This window comes from Bubalus kerabau, chromosome 14 (assembly GCF_029407905.1).
Source record: "Bubalus kerabau isolate K-KA32 ecotype Philippines breed swamp buffalo chromosome 14, PCC_UOA_SB_1v2, whole genome shotgun sequence".
In the NCBI taxonomy this organism is placed as follows: domain Eukaryota; kingdom Metazoa; phylum Chordata; class Mammalia; order Artiodactyla; family Bovidae; genus Bubalus; species Bubalus kerabau.
The window spans coordinates 42,354,470-42,372,608 of NC_073637.1; the positions used below are offsets into that span (position 1 = coordinate 42,354,470).

An 18,139-nucleotide genomic window follows, 5' to 3' on the forward strand; every position below is an offset into this window, starting at 1 on the left:
AACAGAAGCACCAGTGTTCAACCAAGTCCCCTGGCAGCCCTGGGGCAGCAGGAACTAGGTGGCATCTGGGCCTGTCATTGCAGCTTGGCCAGCAGGCCTGTTTCTGGGGTGAGGTGAAGCTCCCTTAGGTGGCACTCAATGTTCACGTCACCCACTGATGAGAAGCTGCACACCAGCTGCCCTCAGTGTGCTCTTTGCCAAGAATCCTTACAAGCAGGAAAAACAAATGTGGAAAACTATGAAGAAAAAGGATGGAGAGACAGGGTCAGGTGTGATACCCAACTGGCCCTTCCTTTAGGAATGGCTTTGTGGCCCAGCTGTGGGGGTGGGGGTGGGGTGACCAGGGCAGCAGGCTGCCTCGGGAACAGAGCTGCCAGGCCTGCGGTCGTGCCCTCCTGAGTGGCCACCACCAGCATCTGACAGGTGGAGGTCAAAAGCCTGACTGCTCTGGCTCCACCTAGGACATCCAGGCCTTCAAAATGCTCCAGGGCTCTCCTCTGGGTTGGACAAGTTTCCTTCAGCTTATTCCTGCTTCTTCACCATTTGCTTTCACAGGCATGGATTCCCTAATGAGTATCTTGTACTTCAAACCCTTTCCCACCATAGAACCCAATCTGTGATAGGTTTCGCCACTGGCTCACAAGATGTCTGTCTCGGTACCCTGGAACATGTGGCAGGGTCTGACTATCCAGTGATGGGCAGAAGAGCTATAGGCTCTGACCTCATGGGGGGATATCACTTAGCGGGGGTGGCAGATACTAAATTTAAAAATATGTATTTTGTACTAAGTGCCATGAGGGTCTATAGAAAGTATCCGCCCACATCCATAATACTGACAACTGTTAGCATGCGTGTTGTGTTTTCATGTTAAAATTATGACAATGTGGGCACCTGCTCAGAAACTGCTATCAAAATCACACTGTAAAAAAATTGTTGGTAGAACAAAATCGTGACCTTATTTCATCCTTTCAAATCTGCAATCTAAGATGACCATTCAGTTGCTAACGTACTTGCCAGACTAGATCACTGGTAAAATTAGAGGCTGGTGTAGACCTCCAGGACAGAGGGCAAACGGAGACTGGTCCAGATCACTTCTCCCCCGCCCAGTGGCCACCATGCTCCTAACTAGCCCCTGTGGTCACCTGCTTCCTGTCCTGTATTAGGTTCCTGGGGTGTTTGTGAGGGAGCATCATCCAGCTGAGGGACTGGGAACAGTATTTCTCCATCATGGTTTAGGAATGTGCACACAATTTCAGGCTGACCAGACTGTGGGCTCCTGGTGCCAGACTATTAGGCGAGAAGCTCTTTGGCCAGTGGGATCAGGAAGCTGGTAGGATGGAAGTCTTGAGCCTCTGGTGGCTGTCATTAGCTCTGAGAATGAAGCAGACAGAACCCCTTAAAAGCTGGCTTCAGAGAAAAGCTTACAATTACAATCAGAACATTGGGTCTGAAAGTTTCAAACAACAGGTCTTCCTCTTGTTATTGTATAATTTTCTGGTGTCATTTCTGAAAATAAATGCACAATCAGCCCAGAGTCTCCATAATCTTTTATTTTTAGTCTCACTCCTTCCAGGAAGTGACAGAATGAAGGCACATTCTTAGTGGTCATTTGTTAAAAAAAAAAAACCACCAGAAACTGTCCATTATTCTTGATGTTAAAAATTAAACACAATGATTAAAAAAAAAATAGCATGTTACCATTTATATCACATATTGAGGATCATGTGGTTTCCAGGACGAGTAGAATGTAGTTGTGCCTGGGAAGGAACAGAAGGCAGTGGCTGAGAAGCACGTGTCCTCATAAAACACATCTAAGTAGTACACTCAGGATGACTCATGCTAAGGATTTAGACATAATACAGTTCTTCTAGGAGAACAACTTTAGTTTCTAAGGGACACTCACTTCTGCCATCTCAATGCCCGATTTCAAGGGTTGCAGGCTATGGACTTCTGTGCCACACTTAGGACAAGTGAAGGACATGTCAAATAAGAAGCTACTCTTCACGCAGTAGTAGCAAAAGACATGCTCGCAGCCAATGGTGTGTGGCATGGTGGGCCACTCCCCACACAGAGAACACTGTCTGCCACTGGTTGCCAGCGTGCTGTCGCTGCCTGGGGCTCCAGTCAGTGGGACACACCATGAAGAGAGCTTGGCTCTCAACTTCTGGACGTTGATTAGTGGGAGGAGAAAAATTAGAAACTCGGCAAAGCCGTGCCAGAGGAGTTCCCTATTCATATACTCAAAGCCCACTTCTCGGACACTTTGGGGCTTGTGAAAGACAGAATGGATGCCCAGTAGACGTTCGGTCAAAGTTGCAAACTTGCCCCTTTGGAGGAAGATCAAGAAATTAATCAACCCGCCTAACTTCAGAAGTCCGACCACCAGATTCATGCACTGCTTGGCTTTCCTGAAGGATGCGATGTGACGGTTCCGAAACAAATCGTAGCATCGTTCTTCTAACCACTTGCCACCAATCGTACAGACAGCGTACCAGAGCTTCTGATTTCTGCTCGGTGGCTGGTAGCTCAGGTTTGGGGAAAGATCGTTCTGGTACTGAATATTCAACACTGACTGTCCCACTGTGGCATTTCTAGAGTAGATGGTGAATCTCCACAGGAAAAGCCACAAGAATGCTTTCACCTCTGGTTCAAAGCGGGCTAACAGCCCCGGCTTAAATCCATGAAAGCACTGAGTAAACTGGGACCAAACGAGCTGCTCCAGGGCCTTGTTTAGTTCAAGTGCATCCAACTGGCTGATTCTTAGCACTCTGTTCCTCCGCTCTGCATTCTCGTCTCTGGAAGCCATGCCTTTTCTGAAGGTCTCTAGGAAGAAGTACAATCAGAAACCATCACTGATGGAGCAGTTTCTCAGAGCTACCTAAAATGCTGTCTCCTGGGCTGCAATCCTCATTTTGCCCCAAGACTTAACTCCCTCTCCCTCAACATAAAAAGAAAACATCATCGAACAGTCCCAATCTTGTACTGTCTTCCCAACTTAGAGCTGGAAAACTGTGGCACACAAGTGACAATGGACAGAGGAGACAGGAATTCTGGGAAACCCTTGCCTCACGCTAGCCAAGAGCTGTAGGGAAAGAAACAGGTCAGGACAGAGCTGCCCTTCTTTTTTTTATCCATTCATGACCCTATCCCCTCCCAGCCTTTTCTCATTCTGGCTGCTCTGAGCTCCCCACTGGATGATGTCTAACGTTTGTCTTCCCTTTTGCCTCCTTCAGTTCCTGTCCCACACTGCAGTACTTTGAAAACACAAGCCTTCCCAAGTGGACCCCCAAGGCTGCTTTCCTCATGCTTCACCCTCTAGTTATAAAGTGTCCCCTCCTCTTGTTCACTACTGGACATTTGTTGCCTGTTCCCTTCACCTGGAACAATCTGCTCCCATTCTCTAACTGGAAAACTCACATTGCCTGGAAACCTCATAGACAGAGGAGTCTGGTGGGCCATAGTCCATGGGGTTGCAAAAGAGGCGGAAGTGACTTAGTGACTAAACAACTAAGTTTTTAAGTACTAGCTTACGGACCACTTCTTCTAATTTAGTTGCCTCTCTAGCTGTTTCTTTAGCTCTCTGTCCTTCCTCTTTCATGATTTTATGTCCCTACTGTATATAAACTACTTTTCAATTGTCTATTTCTTCCACTGGACGATAAACCCTATAGCAAAGACTGAGTCTTTTTACAGTTGATTCTAAGCAAATAGCCCAGTTCTTTGTTTAGAGAATGCTTTCCCACAAATTCAAGATGAGTGGAACAAGAAACAGGATGAAAGTCTGGAGTGGGTGAGTGGTAGAAAATACAAATTCCTACCCAATTGTTGAACCCAATTGTTCAACCCAAAGGTTGAAAAAAACCTTTCAAACGATTTTGAGTTACCATATCTTGACTGCTGATCGCCACATCTTTCAACATGTTTGTTGCTCACCAGCTTTTCCCCAACGAATGTGTCAGAAGCCCGTGATAAAACGGGAGAACACAGTCCCAACCCTTGTGGAGATCATAATCAAGTGACTGGGAAGAGGGAGGAAGCAAGAGTGTACTGCTGCTGCTGCTGCTGCTGCTAAGTCACTTCAGTCGTGTCCGACTCTGTGCGATCCCGTAGACGGCAGCCCACCAGGCTCCCCCGTCCCTGGGATTCTCCAGGCAAGAACACTGGAGTGGGTTGCCATTTCCTTCTCCAATGCGTGAAAGTGAAAAGTGAAAGTAAAGTTGCTCAGTCGTGCCTGACTCTTAGCGACCCCATGGACTGCAGCCTACCAGGCTCCTCAGTCCATGGGATTTTCCAGGCAAGAGGACTGGAGTGGGTTGCCATTGCCTTCTCCGAGTGTACTGCAGAAAATAATACATAGGCAATTACAAGATGTGAAAGGTGATGTGCAAGGGGAACTTAAGAACATCGTGCTTACAACTAGAAGGTCCAAGGCGGCTTCACGGAAGAGGCAAGATCTTCTGAAGGTAGCCACCTGAAGGACTGGCAGTGTCAGGAGGGTAAAGATAGGTAAGAAAACCATTCCTACAGAGGGAACAGCGGGTGCTGAGGATGGGAGGAGCCAGGACAAAAGATCAGGCTGGAAAGGTAAGACTGATGGTAAAAGCCGACTTTGAGGAGGCTGCATTTTATCAAGAAGGTAACGGGGAGACACCACATAGCTGTAAGGAAAGAACTGATCAACTCTGCATTTTAAAGTGTGTTCTGGCCACACGGAGAATGGATTAGAGGCCGAAAGACTAGAGGCAGAGAGACCAATTAAGATGATTGTTAACATGATTTAGTGAGAAACTAATGATGGTCTAAATTAGAAGGGTATCAGTGGGGATGGAGAAAAATAGGTACCTTTGAAAGCTTCGAGGCGGAAGGATGGACACGACTCAGTGAGAAGCAAGCCAAGAATAACTGACTTGAGTAATGGTGTGGATGGTAGTCCAATTCTCTGAAATAGGAAACATATGCAGAGATATAGGTTTGAAGGGAAAGATAATAAATCTGGGTAGTTTTAGAAAGCTGAGGCTCCTATGAGACAGCTAAGTGGAAAAGCTCAGTAGGAAGTTCTGAGGATATATGGGAGAGATATTTGGGGAGGAGATTTTGTGTGAGCCCCTCTGATGGGACTGATCTATTTTAAATCTACTTGATCTATTTAAATGCTAAGATCAGGAAGACAGTCGTCTAAAGATAGGTCGGTCCTGCCCATTCACAGCACATCCAACTTTCTTTGTACAATATAATCTTATTCCCCTGGTTTCCTTCTCCAGCCACTGTAGTGTTTCATGGGTCATGATCACTGCCATCACCAACCTTTGACCTTTCAAAGCTTTCTCTGCTGGGGTGTGTGTATCACAGTCCTGTTGTCTCTCTGTGCTTGTAGTCTAGTGGCCTTCACACCTGAGCATTAATCACCATCACATGCAGGACTTGTTAGACTGTGCCCCTCAGTTCCAGAGTTTCTGATGTCCTCTGGAATGGGCACCAATAATTTGCATTTCTAGCAAGTTCCCTGGTGATGTTGTGAATGACTGGGCTAGTCCATTTCCAGGCAAAACTCACGACTTTGTGGGCACACCTGTCACCCACCCAGCTCAATGCTGCATGCCAGTCCTCTTGCCTTTTTTGCTTGGTTTTAGTCCACAGATCTGCAGAGGCTCTTACAGATCTCACCCTGATTCAGTTTTCTCTTTCTGCTACTATGTAGTCCTTGTGAGACTGAGACCACTCACAGATTTCACCAAGTCTATGAGCAGCAACGTATCCCAGCTCTGCAGGTGCTTGGGATGCAAATGAAGACGCCAACCTGGGTCTGCACAAGGAAGCAGGCCAATCGATGGACAAGTCAGGCAGCAGCAGAATTACATGGTATTGCAAGATTCTTGAAGACACTGCATAAAATTTCAGAACTATCTCAACAGAAAAAGACTTTCAATCTTTATGCAAAAAAAAATCATTAGTGATTATTTTTCTCACATTTTATGCAATTAAAATCTTCTTTATATGTCATTTATGTAATTAAATAAAGGTCCATATAGTCAAAGCTATGTTTTTGCTGCTGCTGCTGCTGCTAAGTCGCTTCAGTCGTGTCCAACTCTGTGCGACCCCATAGACGGCAGCCCACCAGGCTCCCCCGTCCCTGGGATTCTCCAGGCAAGAACTCTGGAGTGGGTTGCCATTTCCTTCTCCAATGCATGAAAGTGAAAAGTCAAAGTGAAGTTGCTTAGTCATGTCTGACTCTTCATGACCCCATAAACTGCAGCCTACCAGGCTCCTCTGTCCATGGGATTTTCATGTTTTTACCAGTAGTCATATACAGATGTGAGAGCTGGATCATAATAAAGGCTGAGCACCAAAGAATTGACACTCTTCGCACTGTGGTGCTGGAGAAGACTCCTGAGAGTCCCCTGAACAGCAAGGAGATCAAACCAGTTAATTCTAAAGGAAATCAACCCAGAATATTCATCAGAAGGACTGATGCTGAAGCTGAAGCTCCAGTACTTTGGCCACCTGATGCAAAGAGCCAACTCACTGAAAGAGACCCTGATGTATTTAAGAAACATAATTAAGAAAAAAAGAAAAAAGAAAAAAAAAAACCAGTATTTAAAAAAACCTCATAGGCAAATCAAAATCTGTAAAATTATTTGTTCAGATTTACCAAATCATCTCTTACTTCACTGACCCCAGGATAAAGTACAAACTTCTTAGATTCTAGCCCAATTCTGTGTCCTTCTTTTTAACCATATAACCAGTTATTCACTGAAGAGTCTTTATTTTACTTCTAAAAGATTTTTTTGTTGTGGACAATTTTTTAAAGTCTTTATTGAGTTCGTTACATTATTGCTTCTGTTTTATGTTTTGGTTTTTTTTTTTGGCTGAGAGGCCTGTGGGATCTTAGCTTCATGACCAGGGATGGAACTGCACTCCCTGGGCTGGATGACAGCAACGGTTTAACCACTGGACCACCAGGAAAAACCAAAGAAATTTTAACTGACTCTCTTTTGGTCCTGCCTCTATGCCTTTTCTCACGTACCTGGAACCCTTACCTTCTCTACCATCTCCTCCTGCCACCCTCAAGTACACTGCAACCCTATTTCAACATTCTGCTTCACAATTCTCTAATTCCCACTGTCACTATTTTTAACCATCACAGTAACTGTCTGAGCCATGTGCTTGAGTCCTTACTCTAGTTGTCTGAATACACCTTTCCCTAACTTAACCATAAACTAGTCAAGGGAAACTACCTCACAGCTGCTTCTCAAGGTACCTGCCATCCACAAAGACTGATACCTAACTCACTTTTCCTCGTGCAAAATTCTATAATCACTCAGGATAGGTGAAATTATGGTATATACAATTCCTCTACTGTGAGTCTGGGCAACTCGGCATGTTTTCCAGATTTTGTATCCTGTGGTCAACAAGATAAAGGAAGTTCTCTTATTTGTCAAAGCACTCTTGAAAAGCTCAGGCTGTACTGGACATCAACTTCAACACTTCAGCCTTCTCCCGTCACCCCATCCCTGCCCCCAGTACTGAACCGGATGGATTGGTAATTTTTTTCAGTTGCGTGCTCAGTTTCTCAGTAGTGTTCAACTCTTTGCGAGCCCACAGATTCCCATCAGGCTCTTCTGTGGAATTTTCCAGGCAAGAATACTAGAGTGGGCTGCCATTCCTTCTTCGTTTCAGTTGCGTAGCAGATGAAATTTATGGCATGTGTTCACAGCGCCAGTTGTGCCAACTTATGTATCTTCAGATGTTAGAGTCACAATTAGTTCTTGGTAATCTTTACAGAACTTACTGCAAAGATGGGCCAGCTGTAGTGGTTGCTCAGTGAAGGTCTGCTGAACTCATATGTGGTGGAGCAAGTAGTTTGGTAGTGAATCAATGTTCAGATTGAACACTGTGGATAAACTGGAGTCTGAGGGCAGCTCTCTCTTCTCAGGTTCCTTACTTGTATACAGGAAGAAACTGGTCAGAGAGACTGGCTTCTGACAGGAATCACTAATCTCAAATCCCTCATTTATGGAGGAATCATACTTAAGTACAGTTAGTAAAGACAGGAATTTTTAATGGCTGCCAGGAAGGAAGACTTAACACACTAACCAATCCAATATTTAACAATCCTTATCATCAGAAAATTCTCTTATACCTTCTGTTACAGTTTAACTTTTTTTTTTTTCTTTCCTCTTCTTCACCCCAGGCCTGGCTTCGGTGAAGATTAAGAACAGCTGGGCCCGATCTCTCTACAGAAGACTCTTTACTAGAGCAAAAGACTATTATTAAACTGTTCTTCCAGAAGAATAATTTCTTTTTGTTTTTAGGTTTCAGTATCCAACATTTTAGTCATTTATGTGACTTCTTTTCATTGTAAACACAGAACAGGCATTGTCTATGACCCATCACAGTGTGTTAAAGTAGGAGCATAGCCTTCCTATTGCTCTGTCATCCTGTTCAGGCGACTGGGACAGAGTAGAAAGACCAGGTTTAAAATCAGATAGACTCGGGCTCCAGCTCCAGCTTGGTCTCTTGGCTGCTAAGTCATCTTAAAAAAATCATTAGCAGTAGATTCTTCTAAGAGTTGGAAATGAATGGCTACCTGGCCACCTCAAGATGTTGCTGAGATTAAAGCAGACAAAGTTGTGTAAGTGGTTTGGAAACAGGCAGGCAGTACATTATTGCTACTTTGGCTAGGGATGAACTTTAGAAGAAAAAGACTCGGCTGATTTTGCCAAATCTCATTTCAAAAGACTGAAATCTTCATTATTACTCATCTAATGCCTCAAGCTGGGCTGGAAGAAGCACAAGCTGGAATCAAGATTGCCGGGAGAAATATCAGTAACCTCAGATGTGCAGATACCACCCTTATGGCAGAAAGTGAAGAGGAACTAAAAAGACTCTTGATGAAAGTGAAAGTGCAGAGTGAAAAAGTTGGCTTAAAGCTCAACATTCAGAAAACGAAGATCATGGCATCTGGTCCCATCACTTCATGGGAAATAGATGGGGAAACAGTGGAAACAGTGTCAGACTTTATTTTTGGGGGCTCCAAAATCACTGCAGATGGTGACTGCAGCCATGAAATTAAAAGACGCTTACTCCTTGGAAGGAAAGTTATGACCAACCTAGATAGCATATTCAAAAGCAGAGACATTACTTTGCCAACAAAGATCCGTTTAGTCAAGGCTATGGTTTTTCCAGTAGTCATGTATGGATGTGAGAGTTGGACTGTGAAGAAAGCTGAGCGCCGAAGAATTGATGCTTTTGAACTGTGGTGTTGGAGAAGACTCTTGAGAGTCCCTTGGACTGCAAGGAGATCCAACCAGTCCATTCTAGAGGAGATCAGTCCTGGGTGTTCTTTGGAAGCAATGATGCTGAAGCTGAAACTCCAGTACTTTGGCCACCTCATGTGAAGAGTTGACTCATTGGAAAGGACCCTGATGCTGGGAGGGATTGGGGGCAGGAGGAGAAGGGTAAGTCAGAGGATGAGATGGCTGGATGGCATCACCGACTCAATGGACGTGAGTTTGGGTGAACTCCGGGACTTGGTGATGGACAGGGAGGCCTGGCGTGCTGCAATTCATGGGGTTGCAAACAGTCGGACATGACTGAGTGACTGAACTGAACTGAACTGAATGCCTCAACCAACCTGTGGTAAAAGGATTCCCACCCCCATCCCTCCAGGAAATACTGCTACACCATTAAAATATAAATTCTGGCAGTTACACAGTGAACATTATGTCACTGTGACGTGGGCATGTGTGGGGGTCAGATGGGAAGAGGCAGAAACGTGGTCCAGTGGAACTCATGCATCATATCAGAGGAGATGCTGGGGTGGGAATCCTGAGAGCATGGGGGTATCCCAGCGTGACCTGCTCTCTCGGCTGTCTCACCTCCATCCACATGGCTGGGCCTGTTTATCCGGAAGCAAAGAAACCTCTCCAGAATGCACACTGAGAGCATCTAACTCGAGGGTGCTTCACCAAACAGGGCCTGGCACAGGCAGTCCGAGACAAGCATCCAACCTTGGTTTACCATCAACATGCTCCATTCAGTTCCTCCTCCTCTCCCCTCCTCTTTCTAGCAGGTACAGTTATTCTAGGATATTGGCTTTAGAGAAGGGCACTGCTCAGGAGTAGAAGAAACTGATGAGATCGAGTAACTGCAAGTTTAATTCATCTGATTATGGAACTTCTTCCCTCCACTGCTGGACAATAATATTTGGCTGAAGTAGGTGTAGGACACAGAAAAAAATGCCGTAAGTGCCTTTAGATCACATAAAGTTATTCTCAATCTAATGGAAGAAGATTGGTTTTCAGTGAATTCTAAATCTGACAAATTGCTACTCAATTTAATATTTATTGAGTGCCCACAAAATGCCTGGCATTCTCTTACATTTCAGGGGTTTGATCCAAATAGTTAACTCTTAGTTAACTTCCTTTTAGTAAGGCATTTCTAAAGAAGTAGGACGTTACAATAATCAAGACTAGCCACTGATCTGTGAAGAAAAGAATGGATCTCAAAATACGAAAACACTATGAAGGATCACAAAACTCCCTGGGACAGAAAAGAGAAAACTTGGATTTAATACTGTACAAACTGCAGAAATATCCAAGCACTGACCCCAGCCATGGTCCACCTGGGAAACAGGGGGAGATGGGTTTCAACGGGAGCTGCATCCTTATGAATCCCCACTAACGTGGTTGTACTTGTTCGGAAGTAAAGAAAGAAGTTGTCTGCTGTGACCACAGCAGAATGGCTTGGCAGGAGAGACTGGCTGAAGAGTTGCTGCCGCTGCTAAGTCGCTTCAATCGAGTTAACCCCCTGCAAAAAAGACTCCGTTTTAAGGAAATTGGTTTTGTAGCCATGAGTAATCACTGAACAGAAGGGACTTAACAGGACATAAATTTTAAAAGATTAACCTGATTGCAGAGTTTAAGAAAAGGAAAACTTCAATTCTGAAGGCCCAGTTCCAGCAGTTGGCCCCCAACCTTTCTGGCACAAAGGACCAGTTATGTAGAAGAGTTTTTCCACGGATGGGAGTGGGGATGGTTCAGGTGGTAATGCAAGTGATGGGGAAGGATGAGGAGCAGCGGCAGATGCAGCTTCACTGTTCACCCCTCCGCTCAACTCCTGCTGTGTGGCTGGGTTCCTAACAGGCCACAGACTGGTACCAGTTGGTGGCCCGGGGGCTGGGGACTCCTGTGACCGTTCAAGGACCTTAACTGGGGTGTTGATTAATAACGTTCTGAACGAATCTTAGTAAGTTGACCTGCTTCACTGACAACTATGAAAATTAGAAAGATTACAGTATCCTCATGTTTTTGAATCAAAAATCTCCAACTCTTCTGGAAACCAGTGCTTTCCTGACTCTGCTAAACTTATTGCTATCCAAGGCCTACTACTGGTCGGTCTACTTCTACTTTCAAAAATTTAAATATTAAAAGTTGTATTATTATTGGTTCTTGTAGGTTGGTATTTAGTTTCACAAAAGCAGCTCAAACGTAAATGGTTTAAAAAAAATACAAACTATTTTTTTTTTTAAAGTTGGGATTGTTTTGAATTGAAACAAATACCATCAGATTTCATTCAAATTGATTTTTCCAGAAACACAAAATCTGGTGATGCTTTTTCCTGCTCTGCAATGAGATCTCCTTCTTTTAATGCACAATCCTATCAATCTCTCCCTCTCCATCCCCTGTTTCCCTAACTATACTAAGATTCTGAAAAGCTAACCCAGGGAAAACATTTATGGCCATGCAAAAAAGACTTATAAAAACAACTAAAAGTAAAATTGGCACTAAGTAACTTCACGTTCAGTGAAGGATACTACTATGTTAAGGACATGTGAAGAAGATGCTTAAGGCAAAATCAAGACCAGATAAAAAGTATAGCATCTATGAGGGTTACTGTGATTAACTTGTCACATAAATATGTTTAAGACAAAATGATTGAGCACTATAAAACTATTAAAAAGGTCTCCTGCTGACATTTTATCACTAGACATGTCACACTGCTTTTCTTTCACAGGAAAAAAACAACTGAAAATTCGTTTACTGAGAGCAGCGATATATAACCTTATCCCTTAAATAACTCATGCTTTCCTTTTAAGCTTTTCATTCCCCAAATAAAACTTTGTCATCTATATTGCATTCCAAAACGAAGGACTTTTTATCTCACTACAGTGGGAAGAATTTCTCAGGACGTCTTCCAGCGCTTTTATTGAGTATCGTACAAATTATGAATGAATATATTTTATTTAAAAACATGTTATTGACAGAAATCTATCAATACTAATGTGGGTATTGTCAAGGGCCTGTCAATATTAACGTAATTATGATTAAGGGCATAACATGGATTTTTAGCTATAATACCAAGTAACATCTCCGGCATTACTGCTATCAATAAACACATTATTATTGACCTGTTTCAAGATGCTCAGTACTAGATGTATTACCATTAGGCATGCTTGTCAATGCATACTGCTGACAAAAATTCTACATTTAAATTTACAGTCTTTGCAAACTTTGTCAGCAGAAACATGTGATTCCCAAGCAATCGCTAACGTTTCAAATCCATCCACACACTCTCTGCCAGGCTATTCTTTTCCAGACCCACAATCATCGACTGATTTTCAGCACGACAATGTTGCTGCCACACTGTCTTAAGGGTTCTGGTGATATAAATGGATGAGACCATTTCTGCCTTTTAGTTGTGTTTTTTTTTATCTTAACTGGCATTTCACATTAGGAGGTTATATGAATAAAGTTCTACAACCTGAGATCTTAAGCTTTGAACCTCTACCCTACTATTTTATTTCCTTTGTGTAGTCAGATAGATTTACTGTCCATTGTATTGAAATCAATACTAATAAATGGGACATGCATCAAAGAGAGATTTTTAACAGGACGTTGATTCCCAGAACGTACTGCAAACATGAGCGAAAGAGGAAAAAACCTATGGCGGGGACCCATAAGACCCTTGTGACCTCTGGCACTGTGAACAGGCCTAGAAATCAACAACTGTAAGTTCAAATCCCACTTCTGCCACAGCCTTGCTAAGTGACACGTCACTGCTGTTTCGTTCATCTTGTTCATCAAATATAAACGAAGTCCCGATAGCTTATAGGTATCTGATGATATAAACCCCAACTGTGCTCATTTGGCAGAGAAGGCAATGGCACCCCACTCTGGTACTCTTTCCTGGAAAATCCCATGGGCGGAGGAGCCTGGTGGGCTGCAGTCCATGGGGTCGCTACAAGTCGGACACGACTGAGTGACTTCACTTTCACTTTTCACTTTCATGCATTGGAGAAGGAAATGGCACCCCACCCCAGTACTCTTGCCTAGAGAATCCCAGGGATGGGGGAGCCTGGTGGGCTGCCGTCTACGGGGTCGCACAGAGTTGGACGTGACTGAAGAGACTTAGTAGCAGCAGCAGCAGTGGGTATGTAACAGAATGTCTCTACAATGTATCTTAAGGATAAACTTCCAAATAGCACATATTTTTCAAACACATGAACAACAATAAGTTATTCTTTTTATTTGGAGAGAATTGGGAATTCAACTCAAAGACTAAAATCTCCACCACTATAATCAGTCTTACACAATTGAGCACCTTACCTATTTCACTTACGATATATTTACTCAAGTATCTGGAGGTAACACAAACTTTTTTTTTAAAACCTGGAGACGGAATCTCCCGTTACTTTGGCCTTTCTTCACAAATACATTTTAAGCATGGCACTCATCTTTTCTCTCAGAAAACTGATACTCCTGAGTCTTTGAGGGAGAAAGCACACTGTGGAAACAAAGAGCAAACGTCTGAATGAACACGGGGCAGGAGACTTAAGCTGGTTCCGATTAGCTCTGTATTCTGGTTCACCAACAGGCTGTGTGACTCTGGACAAGTCATTTTACTACACTATACTCTTCAGCAGTTTAAAAAAAAGTCTTATAAAAAGTCTACTTCTCTAGAATCATCATGGGAATTATTTTAGAAAACCCTGGAAGAGAAGATAAAAAGTAAAAGTACAGTCATTTCCAACTGTAGTAAGGGTTAATGTCAAACATGAGTAAGGAAAAGGCTAAAGAAAGTAGAGCAATCAGAACAGTAGCACCCATGAGACAAACTCAATCCTTACAGAAAAAATACAGCGAAGCCTGATAGAAGACAAACCTAAATGATTTGGGAGTTTACAACTGCATTAAACCTATACTACTTACTTCCTGGATATGGAGTGCTAATAAGCGACCACTACAGCTAAATACCCTTTGCAAAAAAATCAAATATTAAATTATTTAATCCTTACAATGTTATGAAAAAGGTTCTTCTGGTATTTTGTTTTAAAGCAAGGAAACTGAAGCACAGGGAGATGACTTGTGTGAAATAACACAAGGAGGAATGGTGGGGCCATGCTCTGCACCAGCCTCCTCTATGGACAAGGTGACGGCAGACCTAATAGATGACCATAAACCCCTTAGGATGTCACTGCAGGACGTGCAGATGGGGCTGTTTAAGAGACTAAGTACGAAGTGATGAAGAGCACCGGTATGAACTTCAACAAAAACTGCAATCCAAGGATGAACAAACAAAAGACATGGGAAACTTAGAGAGCGACTAGACCTTCAAGTACTCTATAAATTTGGAGAAAGATTTTAGGATCTAACTGCCTAAGAAGAGAATTCTAAATGACTTCAAGATTATTGGAACACAGGTTTAATTGCACATTTTATGGAACATGAGAGAATATGAAAACAGCCACAAGGGAACAGAGGTATCAGCCACGGAAGAGGAGGAAGTACCACGGGATACATACTATGAAGAAGGCACTAGATGTTTTCTTTACAGTTTCATGACACAGTCAATGTTATGTCCACTTTAAGAAGTCAAAAATTAAGAGGGGTCTGATAACGTGCTTAAGGTCAAGCTGGCGATTTAGTAAATGCTAGAAAAATGGTGGAACATACAAAAGGAAGTCAGTATAGATATTTGCTAAGCTTGGATCAAATTCAACATCACAGAGCTCAAAACAAAGTTTTTTCTCTCAAGATAATTCTGCAGACCAGACTGCCAGTCAAGCTCTCAGGACTGTAGATGGGAGGAAGAAATTCAAGGAAGCTGGTAAAGTTGCCCATGTTGCCTGCAATTCACCTTATCTACTTTCCCTGCCTTTCCATGTGGTCAGAGAACCATTTGAAGAAACTGAATGTCAAAAATGAACCAAAGGAATATGGGGGTGAGAAAAGGAGGTGCAAACAAATATTATGAACACGTAATATGGGAAGTAAAGGCAATGCAAACTCACGTGACCCTGGAAAGGAACAGGTGTGCATAATCAAAATGGAATTACTCTAGAGCTCCTTTTTTTTTTTTTTAAGGTTTTAATAGTTAAAAAGAAAGAAAAGATAACTTGGATGAAATTTTATCTGATGTTGTTGACAAACAGGTAAAAAGGAAGAGCTCTGCAAAAAAAAAAAAAAAGGAAAATAGATAAAAAGCAATCTAGAAAAGGGCATTTTGATTCCAGAGATGAGAAAAGATGTGAGAAATTTAGAGTACACAATGGGAAGGCCTCTTGGGTGGCTCAAGTGGTAAAGAATCCACCTGCCAATGCAGGAGATGATCCCTGTGTTGAGAAGATCCCCTGGAGGGGGAAATAACAACCCACTCCAGTATTCTTGCCTGGAGAATCCCACAGAGGAGCCTGAACGCACACACACACAGAGGAGCCTGAAGGACCACAGCCCATGGGGTTGCAGGGAGTTGAGCACGACTTAGCAACTGAACACACACACACACACACAGGGAAGGACAGAGGGTGCTAGACACCCTCTTCCCTGCTCCCACGTGCAGAAATTAGTGCCAGGCTATGTGGGGCAAGTGGGATAGTCAGGGCTTTTCTCTTGAGGTTTCTTCCACATTCCAAAGGAACTGAAGAGGAACATGGAATGTGTGAAAATGCTGTCATTTCACAGCAAAGAGAAAAGAGAACGTCCAATTTGTTTCTAGGTTGTTCAACTCAGATAATAAAGTGAAGAAAGAGGCCAGTGACTCAGAGCAGAACTTCTATCCGTGAATAAAGACTGCTTTGTCTTGTGCTACAGGAACCAGAGCACGGTGGCGTGCAAAAGGCGAAGAAACTAAAAATTTACTTTATGCTTTAAGGAAACGTGAGGCTAGGACTTGGAACTTTACTAGTAAAATGATGTTAGGTAAAACCGCTAACATCTTTAAGGTTCAGCTGCCAAAAATGGAAAATATCTGCCCTCCCTATTGCAAACACTGCTATGAGCTTCAAAAATAAGCAAACATTAAAAAGTAGGGGGAAAAGAGAAAAAGACTAACTGTGATCAAAAACAAAGTATTAAACTTAAAATTTGTATACCCACAAAGGTTTGTGGCTTTTGGTAATGAATTAACTGTGCACATATGCATTTTATTGTTTAAAAACCTGTAACAAATGAATGCAAGTTGAATACAAATGAACAATTAATTTACGAAACAAAATTATAAGGCTAGTAGGAAATATATTATGTAGTCTAAGATACAAATTTAATTTTCTTAACAGGACTACTGTTTTTCAAGCAGAACAAAAAAGAATAGTTGTTCTTGTAAAATACTGCTGAGGGTCAGCTTGCTTTGTCTCTCCTCTGCATGACTCCAGGACATTTCTATAAGAATTCTTCCACAGAACAGTTTTAAAACCACAGACTGAGTGCTCCTCCTAATTTCTAAAAATAAGGAGAATGAGGCCAAGAGGCAGAGCTGGTCAGGAGTAGAAACTCAACTCTCTTGATTCAGTCTAGCATGTTCTTTGCTATGTCCTCTTCTGTTTTTTCCCCCATTTCTAAGAAAAATAAAATAAGAGGTTCTTTTTCACTTGTATTGTCAATAAAGAATTCCTAACTCCACTCTTTCTTTTCTTCCAAATCTCCTTCTGACTCAAAGACTATTCAACTTTAATGTTTCTGGATACAAGAAATGGATAATATGGGCAAGATGAGGGAGAAGATACAGTGAAAAGAAAGAGTCGGTCATCCTGAAATATTCTGCCAAGGCTTAACTAAAGGTAATTCATTAGGGGAAGGCGTTCAGACTGTAAACTGGTGTGGATGGAACCTCAGCCTACCTATAATTTCTACTGTTCAGATATAGTGTTCCAGGGACATCACAGAATAACAATACCATTAGATGTGAACAGTCTACAACTTAGTCTCATTCTGTGAACAGCCCTTTCACTAAATGTAGTATTTTCGGAAAATGGGACCTAAAGATAAGTAAACAGTGAGTTTTAAGGCCTCACAAGAAATATGACTTTTATATTCTATTTGTCAGGTATCAATGTTAAATGTAACTCACTCATTGTAAGTAATTTTCTAAGAAAATTCTCAGTAGTTTTTTCTCCCCAAGAAAATGAAAACTGCTTTTAAGTTTATAGGCTTTTAAAAATATTGGAAACTTAAGCCTACTCAACTTTTTGGTACCAAACAGCGCTATACAAGAACCATCAGATACTAAGAAAAGTTTGGACCCTCAGTAATTCTTAAGCCGTTCGAAAGGGTTAAATCTCACCACCGCCAAGTGACAGGAAACGATTTCCAAGAATGTTCTAGAAAATCACTTCCCAGAACGCAAAGGAAGCTCAAATCTAGCTGTCCTTTTTTTTTTTCTTTTTTTAAGAATGCCATCCTAAGACTATTTTTAGGCGTTTAGGTTTGCTCCACTGCCTTTCCCAAAATCAGACTTTGCCTCTTCCAGGAAGACAGGAAGCCAATTAAACAGGGAAACAAGCAAAGGGCGACAATTACAAGGTCGTGAAACTCCACGCCCTCCCAGTTGTAAGCAAGACCGCAGGTCCACACTCCGACTCTCTCGGGTGACACTGACCTTAGGAGTCTGCGAAACGCCCCGCTCCAAGTAACTGTTTCTGAAACATCTCTGGGAAGCTTGGCTTTTCTAAGCCGAACCTGCGGTCCACAAGCTTCCGGAACTCGTGGGTTTGCGGAGTGACGCAGAACCCGGAAGTGCCTGGAAAAAAAAAAAAAAAAAGTGGAGCTAAACCAACGAGAACCACGCTTTAACGCTCAGCGAAACGCCGAACTCCGACGAGCCGAAGGGCCGAAGAGCCGAAGGGCCGAAGAGCCGACGAGCC

General features: G+C 42.7%; 1 protein-coding gene across 3 annotated transcripts; it reads right to left on the reverse strand.

Annotated features, from left to right (window-relative positions):
* Positions 1–1,535: 1,535 nt before the first annotated feature.
* Positions 1,536–18,030, reverse strand: PEX2 (peroxisomal biogenesis factor 2). 3 transcript variants are annotated; one of them, XM_055546326.1, is made up of 3 exons: positions 17,875–18,030; positions 4,843–4,939; positions 1,536–2,823 (listed from the first exon to the last, which is right to left on the reverse strand). In XM_055546326.1, exon 3 carries the CDS (start codon positions 2,804–2,806, stop codon positions 1,889–1,891), a length of 918 nt encoding a protein of 305 aa, XP_055402301.1. In that variant the 5' UTR covers positions 2,807–2,823; positions 4,843–4,939; positions 17,875–18,030; the 3' UTR covers positions 1,536–1,888. The 3 variants fall into 3 exon arrangements, with proteins under 3 accessions (XP_055402301.1, XP_055402302.1, XP_055402300.1); XM_055546327.1 differs by lacking the exon at positions 4,843–4,939 and adding an exon at positions 13,608–13,785; XM_055546325.1 differs by lacking the exon at positions 4,843–4,939.
* Between the last annotated feature and the right edge of the window lie 109 nt (positions 18,031–18,139).